Source organism: Rhinolophus hipposideros (assembly GCF_964194185.1).
Source record: "Rhinolophus hipposideros genome assembly, chromosome: 15".
NCBI lineage: Eukaryota > Metazoa > Chordata > Mammalia > Chiroptera > Rhinolophidae > Rhinolophus > Rhinolophus hipposideros.
The window spans coordinates 28887154-28902791 of record NC_138061.1 but is presented as its reverse complement, the minus strand read 5'-3'; the positions used below and the strand labels follow the sequence as shown (position 1 = coordinate 28902791).

The window sequence follows — 15638 nt, the reverse complement described above, 5'->3', positions numbered from 1 at the left end:
CAGCTAACTAGAAGATCTTCTGGTTAGGCCACTTTTATCACAGGATGTATAATCCCAAATAGCTCAAATAAGGTCTGCTCCAGAGCCGCTCCTACAGGGACCATGTGTGTGGCCATACATGTGTTAGTATCTATGCACCGTAGGTGGGAAAGGACTTTAGGGCATCTCTCAATCTCCTGTCCAATACTTGGGTCCCTTCTAAGACATTTCAGAGTAGAGGTCTTCCAGCTCCTCCCCCAACACCTTCAGTGATGGGCAGCTCTTGGCTTAGCCCAACTGCGTTTGGACAGTTATGCCAGAAAAGTTCTCCTAATACCCCTAAGTCCCTTTCAACCATTTCTCCTACAACATTCTGGTGATCCTTGCACATACTATACGTTGAATAAATGTAGGGGATTTTAGTGCTTTTTTATGGTGGTGTTTTTTGCAGTAACATGTTTTTATTTATTTGTTAGATGCTTAAAATTTAATGTAACTGCTCCTCCTCCTTCTCCTCTCTCTCTCTTTTAATAATAAATCATGAACCTTGGTATCCCAGATACCAGCAAAGAAAAACAGTTTATTTTGGCATTCTCTCTCGAATTTCTTCAAATTACAAATTTCTTCAGATTACAAATACATGAGTACAGGTCAACTGATGTTTTTAACTTCAGTGCTTTGAAACGTAGCGTCATAAAATAAAATTTCAAATATGCATATACAAATATACTATCAATGGAAAAAAATGTTCACAGTGATTATCTCTGTGTGATAGGAATAGGGCCATTTAAAGGTTTTTTTGTTTTTGCTTTGACTTAGATCTTTTTGTATTTCCCAAATTTTCCTACAGTGAAAATGTTTAATCAGAAAATAAAACAAATATTCTCTTTGCAAGTAGTTTTCTTTTTTCTAGATGTAAAATTATGTTTTCAATTATATCTTATGGATTGTATATAATATACACAAAAGTTCATTTCCTTGCCATATTTTGTGGAGAGACAGACCGTGTTTCACTTATCTTGGTATCCACCTCCACCAACTTTTCCACAGGATTTATCTAGAGACCTGCACATAGTATCTGTAGGTGCTCAATCAATAGATATTGATTTAATTATTTTATTGATATTAATAATTTTAGGTAAGCTTAATACAATGTTTTTTTTTTTTAATCCTGGTCAGATGTAATTTTTTTCTAAAATATAATTTCTCATGATTTAGCCCTTGAAGCAAAGGTGTCTGAGCGTCCTTCCACCAAAAAATTTGCACTCTTTTTCCATCATGTAGAAGGGTACCTCCCCACTTCCCGCAGCTCCATAAGGACATCTACCCAATTCTGGTCAATGGGATATGAACAAAAGTGCTGTATGTCACTCCCAGAAAGAGCTAATTTGCCCACCTAATTGTCCTTGCTTTGTCTCCTTCCTCATCTCCCTGCTAGTGGAGCCTCCATCAGCCGGGGACGCCATAGGTGATTCACTTTATGTGAATGAAAAATAAACCTATTGGATTAAGCTGCTGAGATTTGGGGGTTACCTGTCGTAATGGAAGTTAGTGTTACCTTAACTAATGCAGCAGCAAACAAGTCACTAATTCCTAGGAAATACTGAAAAATGTTTTACCATAATTTAAAGAAGAGCTGATACAAGAAATGTATATCCGTACCATTATAAAAATTAAGCATTTCCAACCAGCTCCATTTTGTGCAAACTGACATTTACATCCACATCCTGCCAGAGAGGCCAAGAAAATTGAGAAACAGGGAAATTGGGTAGCATTTATCTTCTGACTGCACTTAAAAGATGCTAAAATAATTGGTGGAAAAATGAAAAGTTTAGTTATTCAGCCAATATGTTCAGGTACAAAGAGTCAAACTAATTTTTTCAATAAGGTTTTTTTGAGTGGTTATAAAACCATCAGTGAGTTTTATCAATTTAGTTGAAAATAACATGGATCCCACTAACCGAATTATCTCTGAGATACTCAGTCATACCCATCAATTAGGTGCAAGCAGAGACTCTCTAGCAAATGAACAAGGTGAAAGGGCCCTTTGCGTTTAGCTGCCAGGATGTAGCTGACATCCTAGGCTTTAGGGGGTGCCTTTTGGTGATGAATAATGGTAGGAACAAAGAATTTGGCTAAGGTGGAGCTGAAAAGTGGGTTCAATATCATAATCCGAAAGGCACTCAGTTAATCCAGGATATTGTTGTTAGTTTTGTGCTTCAACCTCATGTGCATATTTTTCAGCTGTTATATAAGCATTACTTCCTGTAGAAATATTTAACTGCAGTGGAAAATTTTAGCACTATTGGAATTAAATATTATGTATGTTTATTAATATAGTATACTACTAAAAAATGTAAACTTGTTAAGCAGAAAGTTTAGGGAAGTTAAGCCATTCTTTGGTATGGCTGTAGGTTTTTAAAAAGAGTTCCTGTATATGGTGATGGAAGGAGAACTGATTCTGGGTGGTGAACACACAATGGGATTTATAGATGATGTATTACAGAATTGTACACCTGAAATCTATGTAATTTTACTAACAAATGTCACCCCAATAAATTAAAAAAAAAAGAGTTCCTGGAATTTTTATTTAACTCTTGTGTTGGTGTTTAAAATTTTATGATATATATGTAGATTTTAAATTCCTTAAAGGAAAGGTCTTTACAAATTCCCCTTTAAGCAGCTAGTATGATGTCTTGTACACTTCATGGGTTCACTTTTTAATTTAATCCTACTTAAACTAGTAGTTTTGAGGTAGGTCATTATCATTTATTAGCTGTGTGACCTTGAGCAAGTTACTTAGTTTCTCTGTGCTCCAATTTCTCACCTGTAAAATATAGATAATAATAGTACCTACCTCATAAAGTCATTGTATGAATTAAATGAAATAATGCATGTAAGGGTCTTAGAAGAGTGCCTGACACAGATTACATATTATAATGTTAGCTATTCTTACGATCACTTTTTTATCATTACCTTGTGGCTTATATTTCTAAAAAATATTCCGTGTGTAAATGGATTGGAGTTTTCACATTGACTTATTGTTTCAGATATGTTTTATCTAAAGAAATGATTGTTAATGTTTATAACATCTAAGATATTGACCTTTTCCCTCATTCTCCCTACTAGTTAAATCATAGTTTAAAAAACTTCATAGTTTAACTATGAAACAAAAAAACTAAAAAAAAAAATCATAGTTAAAAAAAATTTTGCTTTTCCAGTGCCTAAGACTGAACAGACAATAAGAGACACAAATGTCTTGTCAGCAGAGGCCAGAGACTCTGCAAGGACTACCCTGAGGAAGAAGAGCAGTGGAGCCCATGGGACTGTCAAGGACAGGAGAGAAGGAAGGGTATTGTGTGTGTGCGCGAAAAGGAGGGCTTCCATTATTTCTCTTAAAAGAAGATCGTTGTCTTTAGAAATTATTATTCAATACTCAAAGTAGCCACCACTGTTCCCTTTTTCTTGCTTGCTTTTTTAACTAATCGATTATCTGTCCTGTCAAGTTTTGCCTGGAATTATGTTTCACATTTGTCCCTTGTTCATTCCCAAGCAGCCTTAACCATCCCCTATGAAAATAGCCTTAAAAACTTTGTTTATGAAGGAATGAATTTCTTCATTACATAAATTATATGTGTTTGTTGTAGATACTTCAGAAAAATAGGGTAAGCAAAAAAGAAGAAAAACATTAATGTGTTGAATCCCACCACGTTGAAATAATCACTGTTAACATTTTAGTATATATACCTCTGTGGGTGGCTGTGTGTGTGTGTGTGTGTGTGTATGTATGTAGAATCATAATACTATCTTGCAATTTACTGAATATCATAATATAATATCAATAGACTTTTACAATAGGATTATTGATAAATGTACAGTTTCCTATTGTATGGCTATAATGCCATGTATTTACTCCATCTCCTATTGTTAAATGTTTAGGCTATTTCTAATATGTGATGTTTATAATTGTGATTTGATGGACATACCTGTAACTACATTAATTGCATAAGTTCATAATTATTTTGGTAAGATAAATTCATAAAGGCAGAATTGCAGGGGCAAAGGCCTATACACATTTTTAGTGTATTTGATAATGAACCAAATGCAATATATTCTCTTAACCTGTATCCCAATGTGCAGGATTTCTTTTCTCCAATCTATCCTTCCAAGCACTACCAAATTAAGTTTGTCGAATAGAACCCTAACAATGTCCTTTGTTCCTCCCCAAAACTTCCCAGGGTTCGTATCCTCAGGCTAGCCTCTGAGACCCCTACAATCTAAGTCCAACCTACTTCTCCAGCTTCATCTCTCTCTATTCCCCCTGTTATTACACTCCATGGTATTGCTTCTACTATTACCACCACCTGGATCACATTCAATTTCTGCTCCATCTCCATCCACTCTAGATATGATTTCTCATAGTCATATGTATGTACCAGTCTTCTGGCATTTATCATACTGTGTTCTATGCTTCATGAATGTTTATGTATTTCTCTTACTACACCACAAAAGTTTGTAAAGCTGGGACCAAAGCTTATTCATTCCCTGTATCCCCTGCAGTAGAAGTGTAACAGTCAGGATTGACTCAGTTATGCTGTGGCAACAGACAATTCTCATATCTCAGAGGCTAAAAATAAAAAAAAGGTTTATTTCTTACTCATGCTATGTGTCCATTTCAAGTCAGCCAGGACTCTGTTCCATGGCATCCTCACTCTGGGATTCAGGAGGCCCCTCCATCTGGAACTGATGTGGCAACAAGGAGAATAGAGAGCTGGTGGGGCTCATACGGGCAGTAAGTTGCTCCTACCAAGAAGAGACATTTATGCCACAACCCACAGGCCAAAATTAGTCACATGGCTCTGCAGGGGTGGGCTCAGGGGTGAGGGGGTGGGCAGAGAAGAATAATCTTCCCATGTAACTAGGAGAAGAGAATCAGATAACAGGGATCATGAAGTCCACAGGAGCTAGTGTGGTGTCTTGCTTATAATGGACAATCAACAGACATGTGTTGAAAGAACAAGCAAACGAATGAATCTGGAAGTAGTTATAAACACAGAAGAATGCGGACTATAATAGAATATGTTTAATTTTTTAATTAATTTTCATTTTTGTAAGTAGTGGATGTTATCATACATGGGTATTTTGTTTTTCCTATTAAATGTAAATCTGTACATAGAATACAGATATGTGTTTTTCTCTCTCTGTTTAAAGAGGGAAGAATGGCATGGGATTTGTGATCACACCACATGCTTTTGGGAGAAGTAGAAATTGCACCAGTCACACAGAATTGCCAGGTAGAAAGAATGTCCAAAGCTGTGTAAGAAGAAATGATGATCCCACAGCAGGGGTGATTCAGCTGACTCAACTCCTTTCTCTTAGGAGATAAATTTCTGCATTATTCTCATTATAATGAAATGCTAACAGGATGTAATGAAGTAAATAATAATCTAAGGAGGACCGTCCTGAGACTAGACTTGGGTATCACAGAAAGACTTACAAGAAAAGGTGTGTGCTTGACAAGGTCCTTTGAGGTAGCAAGTGAACTCAACCATAAGAAGTGACATAGCTCAACAAATGTCAGTTTGAGTTCTGTTCCCCTAGAAAAATCAAGTTTTGACCAAGAAGCTCTCATTTCAGGACCTAGAATCTGCAACCTCAATGGATCTCTTTTTCTTTTCTATCTAATAAGACTATTATCACTCTAGAGAGGTAAAGCTTTAAGTTTGAAGAAGTAAATGAAACCCATAGGGTTGCTATTTTGAAATGGACTTAAATGTGGGCGTAACAATAACTTTTAGAGTCACTGTAATATATTATGTGTGTTTCTGTTCAAGAGAATTTGTCATATAAAGTTTACAGCTTTATTGAAATGCTTAAAAGACTTGACTAAGGTTAAAACTTGCATTTAAATATACAAGGAAATTGGCTCATGAAATGTGTAGTTTGACTTATTAGCTACATAATAGTGTTTAAATATTTGGGAAAATGTGCTTAATCAATGTAAAAGCTTAATAAATTGAACATTAAACAAAACTAAGTAGTGGTAAGTGTTCTTTCCAGGCCAGAAGCCCCTGAGACGTTAAAGATCCTAGCAACAGACAAGACAGGTTTTATCCAGTAGATTTAACAGGCTGTACCTTGGAACAAAAATGCATGAGATCTGGCTATTACTACTGAAAACAAAATCTAAACTAATATGCTTAGCAGGAAAAACTAATATGCTTAGCAGCTGCATGGGTTGCTTTTTGTGATCATGTCTCTTGACAAGGATTATTATTTATGTTGTGGCTTGATTAGGCTTGGATCATAGGCAAATGTTTTGCCATGTTCACCTCTCTAAGAAATAAGCCCAAGGTTTGTTCCTTTAAAATATGCTTCCAAGGTCTAGCTTTCTAAAGTGAGGGGAATTGAGAGTTGAGGATTTTAGAGAAGGAGTAGGCCAAGCAACCTGGGCAATCAAAGGATTTTTAAGAAAAGGAAAGATTAATATTCAATTCTATGTTGCATTGATGCTAAACTCTTGCTTCTCCCCCAGTGTTTATTAAAGCTGCTATTAAGTAATTATTTAACATATAAACAAATAAATAGACACATCCGAGGTCTAAGTGTTTTCACTTCATATTGCTGTCATGAAAAAAGTGATTCAAGCTGTCAATTGATGCTGTTTACTTATAACTCATGGATATACCGATGATTCTTCCTAGCTGCAGACAGCCGCCCATTTACGGTTATTTTTCTGGAATGGTCACTTTTGACTTGCCACTTGCCTGGCTGATCTAAGATGCTCTGAGGATTCTCTGAGGACTTAAATTGAGCTAACGACGCTTGGGGATTTCATGTCCTGAAGAACTCTGTAATCCTGTGCTTCCTGAGTCCCCCTCTAAGCCAGGACCGGCTGTCACACCTCAAGAGTCACAGGCAGTTTGAAAGCTCTGCTAAGGAACCATTCTGCTGGACCTGTGGGCATCCTATGAGGTGCCACTTAGGATTTCTTCAGAAACCTTGACCAGGATGTAGTTCCTTCTTGGCACTCTGCCTCAGGTGCTCTGAGGGTCTTCCTTTCTGAACAAGAGCAGCAAAGCAAGCCACGCCATGGGTGAGATCAGCCAAGAGGCCGTGGAGAGATACTTGGAAGACCACCCTCGGTTTGCCAAAGAGTACTTCGACAAGAAGCTGCAGACGGCGGCGCTGGGAGAAGCCTCAGAGCTCAGTGGGGAGCCGGGCGCAGCCAGCGCGTCCTTGCCAGGACTGTCTCCGGAGGAGGAGGCGGCTCTGTGCCTGGAGCTGCTGCGGGCCGTGCGGGAGGAGGCGGGCAGCGCCGAGCTGGGGGCGCACCGGGCCCTGCAAACGCTGGCGCGGCTGCTAAGCGCGGACCGCTGCAGCCTGTTCCTGTGCCGGGCCCGCAACGGCACGCCCGAGGCGGCCTCCAGGCTGCTGAATGTCACCCCGACCTCCAAGTTTGAGGACAACCTGGTGCTCCCCGACAGAGAAGTTGTGTTTCCACTGGACATCGGGATAGTGGGTTGGGTTGCTCACACGAAGAAAGCCCTTAATGTCCCAGATGTGAAAAAGGTAGGTAGCCCCATGACAGTGGGGCAGAGATGAGGGGTCCTGGAGGGACAATAGGAAAGAGAGCAGGAGTCCAGAGGACCATCCTTGTGGCATTGGTTTGGCTCTAATCTGGAGAGTGGGGGCAGCCGGGAAGAGGGGCACCCAGTCCAGGGCTGCCAGATTTAGCAAATAAAAATACCAGATGCCCAGTTCAATCTGAACTTCATATAAACAATGAACAATGTTTTAGTGTATTATAAGTTTGGCATTTTATCAGGCATTTATCCCTGGGCCTGGTACAGCCCACACCTTCTCCTCCGTGCTCTGGGCACTATCCTTCTGAATAAGAGAGCAGAACCGGCCGCCCACTGGTGAGATCGGCCAAAATGCCAGGTACCAAGGCTCTTGAGCCACTTGCCATGCCTCTCACCCACACCCCTTTGAAGACACTCAGTTCTTGGACTGGCTCATAAGTGGCTCCTTTCATCTATCGACTACATGCGCACAAAGAAAAATGAGATTACCTGAAAGCTTAAATGTTCCCATTTAGATCATTAAAAATGTGAATTGAGGTGATGGTTAACTGCTATTGGCCATCCCAACCCCCCATAACTCAGATCTATCAAGAATGAGTTCCAATCAGGTAAATGAGACATTTGGACCTTCGTGGGACCCAATAGCATATTGCACAAATAGTTATGCTTATTTAAAAACATAACATTTAACTCATTCTCCTTACCACCACAATGCTCGTTCATTTTAGGAGAATTATGAAATACAAGTGAAAAGGAGGAAATACAAATGACCCATAATTCCTCTACTCAGCAATAACCATAGGCGCTAGTTTGAAGTTTCTCCTGCCAGCCCTTCTTTTTTTACAAACATGTCCCCTTATTTTGCTTTGCTATTAACAAAAGAAGAAAGGTGGATTATGTTGGCTCGAAATTGATTGGGAGCTGCCCCCGATATGCTTTCTGTATAGACGTTTATTGCCAGCTTGTGAAAGGGGCAGCTGGAGACAGGAGGATAATCCTCCACATGCCTCCTGAAGCTGATTACAGGAGGAGGGTCGCGATCCAGAAGGCGCAGAAGTTGTCAAACATTAGCAACACTCCGCAAACAACCACAGGACAGTTCTCAGGTGCAAGGGTTGCCCTTGGGCACGTGGAGCCCTCAGGCCTTTTCCAATCCTCCCTTCAGTGAGTTTAAGCTAGCTGAAGTAGCTTTTTGAGTCCTATGGCAGCTGCTTTAGGTGACTAAGCCGAGGTGCGTCCTATGGCAAAGTTCTCTGGACATCACTTTGGAGGCTGTCCCCACACACCCTGACGTGTTCTCATGGGAATATGCTCCTCTCCAACTGAGGACATCTCCAAAATTACTAGGACATCAAACTTAAGAAAGTGACACACAATATTTTTCCCCCGAAATTTTGTTTTTTAAAGAAGAGATGGATAAAATGCCTTCTACTGTAATACTTTATTAATAAGCCCAGTTCTGCATGTTAAAAGGAAAATGACAGAATAGAGTTGCTTTAAAGATCAGGTGGCCTTGGTCTGCTGCTGTCCATGATTAACCCCTGCATGGACAGTAAATGAGGTGGGGGGGTCATGTCTCTCCATTCTTCCTTTTCCTGAGGACTCCTGGCTGTTACAGGTGGGACAGAGACATGGATTGAAGACAGACACTTTCCTGAGCTCAGAGGAGAGACAAGGGCTTTATTTGTTCTCCATTTCTACTGCTTCTAAGCATTATTTTTTCTCTGAGAGTGGTACTTTTCAACTTCGGATGCACATTAAAATCAAATCGAGACTCTTTAAAAAATAGTGATGTTGGGGTAGCAGGTTAGCTCAGTTGGTTAGAGCGTGGTGCTGAAAACACCAAGGTTGCTGGTTCGATCCCCACATGGGCCACTGTGAGCTGTGCCCTCCTTAATAAATAAATACATAAATAAATAAAATACTGATGTTTGAGACTCTCAATAGACCACTTATACCAGACTCTGAGAGGTCTGGACACAGGCATTAGTAGTTTTAAAAAGCTCCCCAGGTGATTCTAATATGCAGCCAATGTTGAAAACCACTTGTCTTTTGAGGGAGCAGATGCAAGAGAAGGAAGTGAATTTCAAATCAACTATAGAATATTAGATGGAAAGGGCTCCTGGTGTCGTTAGTCCAACTGTTTCCTTGGGCAGACAGGAAGTTGAGGTCATGGGAGCTTTATCTCTCCCAGAGTCCATAGTCTGGTCAGTGAATGAAAAGGGCTGAAATAGAATCAAGGCTCTGAGTCCAGTTCTCCCTCCACCTTCACCAAACTCCATATCTCTCTGCAGTTTCGCCACACTTTAGTCTGCAAAGAGAAAGGTGATGGAAACCAATATTTCACATGAAATTTTTATTACTGCTTCACCTTTTCATTGCATTTGACATTTTATAAAGATTTCCTATTTTCTTAGTCTCACTTGATCCTAGCAATTACCTGTGTGGAAGACACATTTTAATCTCCATCCTGTCAGTGTAAGAATCTTCTCAAGGTCAATCAGGCAGGGAGTGGTGGGTCCATAAGTCAAGTCTTTGGAGGCCTCCCTCTTACCACACCGCTGATCACACGTGACGTCTTGCTGGTTGGCCATGTGGGTACAAGTGAGGGCAAGGACTTTTCACACCTCGACAAAGGCAGAAGCGGATACTCCCAACCTTGGGTCCCCGAAGGTGGTAACAGGGAAGCCATGTCGTGTAGGATGAGAGCTTTGACATCAGACAGACCTGAGAGCAGATCCAGGTCTGAGACTAGGTAACTGTGTAATGGATTGAGTTTCTGCACCCGAGAAACGTAGGTAACCAAATGTAGAGATTAAACCTACCTGATTCCTGATAGGTTCTCAATAAATGACAGCTATGATAAGATTATCTTTATGCCAGAAGAGGTACTGGGGCTGGGTGTGGATGGCCAAAACTGGGTCAACGTTTATTGCCTGTTTTTAAAATAGGTGAAAGGCAAGGAAAAGTTTGGATAACTGGAAACTGAGAAATAGTCTTTTCAAGTTAATCATTTCTTTTTCTATTGGGACAAAGAAAAAGCTGTTGATTAACTCTGTGCATGGGCGGTTCTCATTCTGACTGTGGTTAAAAGTAAGGCATGGAGAAGTCCGAAGTTTCCAATGATTAACAGAGTGCTTATAGATCCCTTTTCTCCCTCCTCTCTCTTTTTTCCTCTCTTTCTGACTCCTGATCTCAGGAGATAGTGGTATTTTTTTTAACCTTTTTAAAGTGGGGATCGAACTGGTAACCCTGGTGTTGAGCATTGTGCTCTAACCAACTGAGCTAACTGGCCTCCCCCGAGATAATGGTATTTAATCAGAATTTACAATGCTAAGCTTGGATGAGGGATTCAGGTGACCTTGCTCTAAGCAGTGTTCTCTCTAGGTGCCTTCAGTAGCTTCCTTGAAAAAGGACCATCAGGGAGAATTTGCAAATATGAGAAACACAGGATTTACTCAAACAAACATCAGTAAGGATTGTTTGAGCTAGTGAAAATAAAAAAACAGAAAGCCTCATTTCGCCTACCTTGAAATTTGATGGATGATTTTATCCAGGACTTTCAGAGACAACAATAAGTAAGCATTCTATTTCGAAACTCATAAGCCAAATTCTCAAAGCAGCCAACTGAACTTGAGAACATTTCCTTGTGTCTAGAATCGGGAATAAAATAGCATCAAGTAGTTGAAGCTGCAGAATGAAGTGTGTTAGCTAAGAGATGGGGCATGTTGCTGGCATGTTGATTATTCCTTTAGTGCCTAGGATTGCTGTGTAAACGCAAGTGATCATGATGTATAATGGGTAAGAGGTTAATGGGTAAGCTTGTATACCTGTACCCCCCGCTCTGCTCTCCTTCCCCACACACACCTTTTGTTCATCGTAACCCTCTGTCTTGCCCTCCCTTCCTATTCGCACCTTCTTTCCATTTGGCCATGACATCACCTGTTTTTCTCCTGCCCAACCTCAGCCTCGCCATGATAGGCCACAGCTCAGCTGGAAAATGCTCATTCTGAAACGGGCCATGTCATGCTAAGCAATCATAGGATGGGGGGATGTTTGCTCACGACCCCTGTGTCAATACCGTTTGGACTAGACAGAATGACTTGTTGCCATTTCTAGAGTTGCACTCCATGCTCTTGTGCTGCTTTGGCAAATGTGTGAATGTGTCTTTCAGAACAGCCATTTTTCTGACTTCATGGACAAACAAACAGGGTATGTCACTAGGAATCTGCTGGCAACCCCGATCGTGATGGGCAAGGAGGTTCTCGCTGTGGTGATGGCAGTTAACAAAGTAAATGCACCTGCATTTTCCAAACAGGATGAGAAGGTAATGCTGGGTATCCAGTCGGAGGTTTAGGAAACTTACTTCTTGTATTATATATCGGACAGAAACATGCCACATCTAATTTGTTTTTCTCTGTCATTTGTAGGTTTTTTCCAAATACCTCACCTTTGTTTCTATCATCCTAAAGCTTCATCATACCAACTACCTGTACAGTGTTGAATCCCGAAGAAGCCAGGTAAAGGGAAGGTGATATTATTCACTTCATGCTGACTTGTTCTGACAAAGAGACCCAGAGAGAGAGGCAACGAGCCCAGATCCCTCCTTTCCCTCATGGGGTTTAAGCCACATGGAGCAAACCCCCAATGTGAAGTCCCAGGTGTCTTCTCACGGTCCACTCTGTCTTCCATCCCCAAAGCCTGCCCCTCCATCCATATGTACAATTGTTGTGCTTTTCTTCCATCTTCATCCTGGGTAGCCATGGTCTCTTCACCTATGAGATAGTGATGATAATTATAGTACCTGCCCCACATGGTTATTGTGACTATTGAACGTTCATTAGATGAGTTTGTTCACATAAAGCTCTTAGCAGTTCCTGGTATACAGTAAAGCTAGTCATTTCAGGAGGAAATCACTCCTCTGAAGTCTGTTGCCTCCTTGAGCCAGAACTATAAAGAAAAACATTGGTAACCAGGTGTCATGCAGGGTGTCATGCGGGGTCTCAACTCCTGCTCCCCACATAAGAACACAGGATATGGTGTGGGCGAAAAGGAACATCCACGAGCCATGGATAGGGGAGTCATATCACTATAGTCTCACTGGCGGCTGGGTTGGAGGAACAGGAAGCAGGAGCCACACTACCCGCAACCTGCCGTCCACTTCTCTGCCAACCAACCTCACTTGCTAACTGCAATCCACCGAGCTAACTGCAATCCGCGCTTGCTAGCTCAGCCACCATCTTCTTGCTAGGCCCCCATTTGCTGCTAGCGTAGCCACAGCAGTTATATTAGTGGCCAATGGCTCACTGGTTACAGCTAACGGCCAACTAGCCACAGCTGACGGCCATCCAGTCACAGTTGATGGCCATTTACTACCTGAGCCAGCATCTTTCCACGTGAGGCCCAGAGCCTGGAAACTGCACTCCTGGCTCTGTCCCCACACCAGGTTACCTGAGTCTGGACCATTCTCTGGACCTCAGTTTCCTCATCAGTACAATGGTGGGAGGAAGGTTGGGAGGGAAGGCTTTCAATGTCTCTTCCCATTCTAACTGTCCAGCTAGGGTTACCACCGATTAGCTCAGAATACATGGAAGGAGCCATGTGGCTGTCTCCCCACAAGGGCCAGCAGGACCAGTGGGCTACTAACACTGCACCCTCTCTCCAGGGAATGACCCTGTATTCAACTATAGGTCACCTCCCTTTGAAACCAAAACATTTGCTTCTCTCCCTTCAAAAAGCCACAGCCCAGCAAACTTCCAGTCATCATCCCACACGGAGAATCAGTAGTTTGTTGGATGTGTACATGTTCATAAATAGAACTGTGTTGTCTAGTGATATGTATTTATATAATCTGATGCGCCTCCTGTTTTATATTTTCGTAGTGTATTTTTTTCTAACTGCTTTCTTTTTAATACCTACTTTCAGATCCTTATGTGGTCAGCCAATAAAGTATTTGAAGAGCTCACAGACGTTGAGCGACAGTTTCACAAAGCACTCTACACGGTTAGGACATATCTGAACTGTGAACGATATTCCATTGGACTGCTGGACATGACCAAGGAGAAGGTCCTCATTGTTCCATACATTTTGTCTTGCCTAAAATCGTCTGTAAAATACACATCACATGAAATGTGATCCGTTAAAACATCGATATACTATGTAAATAATCAGTCATGATAGATCCTAAGAACCAGTTCCAAGAAAATACAGTACAGAAGTAATTAAAAGTGTGCATTTTGGAACAAAAAAGGTCTAGGCTTGAATCTTGGCTTTTCTACTTCCTAGTTGTATATGTGTCTTCAATGGTCTTTTTTCTTTTTAAAAATATTAATAGACATTTTTTAAAGAGAAATTTTAGGTTTACAGAAAAAGTGCGCAGAAAGTTCAGCAACTTCCTATATATGTCCTTTTTCCCTCCATGCCCAGTTTCCTTTATTACCTATTTCTATCATAACATCTTGCATTGGTGTGGTACATTTGATAAATCAATATTGATATATAATTATTAACTAAAGTCCACAGTTTACATTAGGCTTCCCTCTTTGTGTTGTACAATTCTATGGGTTTTGACAAATGCATAATGTCATTTTTCTGCTATTACAGTGTTATACAGAATAGTTCCCCTGCCTGAAAAATCCTGTGTGCCACCTACTCATCATTTCCTCTCCTGGCCCCAAGCACCTGGCAACCACTGATTTTTTATTTTATTGCCTCTATAATTTTGCCTTTTCCATAATGCCGTATAGTTGGAATCAGACAGTATGTAGATTTTTCCTATTGGATTATTTCTCTTAGCAATATGCATGTAAGTTTCCTCCATACATTTTCATGGCTCAGTAGTTCATTTCTTTTTAGTGCTGCATGATATTCCATTGTCTGGATAAATCACAGTTTATTCATTCACCTACTGTAGGATATCTTGGTTGCTTCTGAATTTTGCTAATTATGAATAAAGTGTAGATTTTTCTGTAGACATAGTTATCCACTCCTTTGGGTAAATACCAAGGAGGGCTACTGCTGGATCATATGGTAAGACTATGTTTAGCTTTGTAAAAAAAACCACCAAACAATCTTCTGAAATGGCTGTGCCATTTTGCATTCCCACTGGAAATAAATTAGAGTTTCTGTTGTTCCACATCTTCCCTGGCAGTTGGTGATGTCAGTATTTTGGATTTTAGCTATTTTAATAGGTATGTAATGGTATCTCCTTAGTTTAATTTACATTCCCCTAATGACATGTGATGTAAGGCATCTTTTCATGTGCTTATTCGCCATCTGTATACTTCTTTGGTGAGACATCTGTTCAGGTTTTTGCCAACTTTTTAATTGGGTTGTTTATCTTGTTTTTCAGTTTTAAGAGCTCTTTGTATTTTGGATACAAGTCCTTAATCAGATATATATTTTGCAAATATTCTCTCCCAAACTATGGCTTATCTTTTCACTCTTTTCTGTGTCTTTTGCAGAACAGAAAATTTTAATGAAATCAAATTTTATACATTTTTTTTAGTTCATAGATTGTGCTTTTGATGATGTATCTAAAAAGTCCCACCAAACCCGTTTACCAAGATAACCTATGTCATCTTCTTAAAGTTTTATAGTTTTGTGTTTTACATTTCGGTTTGTGATTCATTTTGAGGGTTTGTGTGTGTGTGTGTGTGTGTGTGTGTGTGTGTGTGCGTGTGTGTGTGAAAGGTAGTAAGTCTGAGTCTAGATTCAGTTCATTTTTTGTCTTACATGTGGATATTCAGTTGTTCCAGACAATTGTTCAAAAAAACTGTCCTTTCTCTGTTGTCTTTGCTCCTTTGCCAAAGATCAGTTGACTATATTTGTTTGGGTTTATTTCTGGACTTCCTTTTCTGTTCCATTGATTTGTCTATGTTTTCACCAATACCACACCATCTTGATTATTGTAGTTTTGTAGTAAGCCTTGAGATTAGACAGTATCAGTTCTATGTTCTTGTTCTTTTTTTCAGCAAGTCTTTTAAGCTCCTTGATTCTTGGTTTTCTCATCTGTAAAATGAGGACATTTCTCTTATCAGTTGCGAGGATTAGAGACTGTATATGTGTATGTAT

The 15638-nt window shown here is 40.2% G+C and overlaps 1 protein-coding gene and 1 long non-coding RNA gene across 3 annotated transcripts in view; one reads left to right on the top strand and one right to left on the bottom strand.

The window, feature by feature from the left end:
• Positions 1-7071: 7071 nt before the first annotated feature.
• Positions 7072-15638, top strand: part of PDE6C (phosphodiesterase 6C) — a gene marked incomplete at both ends in the record, with an annotated part of 37000 nt that continues 28433 nt past the window's right edge. For both annotated transcript variants that reach the window (XM_081073543.1, XM_081073544.1), the window contains 4 exons: positions 7072-7551; positions 11740-11892; positions 11996-12085; positions 13491-13631. In XM_081073543.1, the coding sequence (XP_080929669.1) occupies positions 7072-7551; positions 11740-11892; positions 11996-12085; positions 13491-13631 (864 nt within the window). The remainder of the gene's footprint in view (positions 7552-11739; positions 11893-11995; positions 12086-13490; positions 13632-15638) is intronic.
• LOC308507833 overlaps positions 9249-15638 on the bottom strand; it is a 32446-nt gene continuing 26056 nt past the window's right edge. The window contains exons 4-5 of the long non-coding RNA XR_013994941.1: positions 13485-13671; positions 9249-12340 (exon numbers count right to left, since the gene is read on the bottom strand). This is a non-coding gene — a long non-coding RNA (uncharacterized lncRNA). The remainder of the gene's footprint in view (positions 12341-13484; positions 13672-15638) is intronic.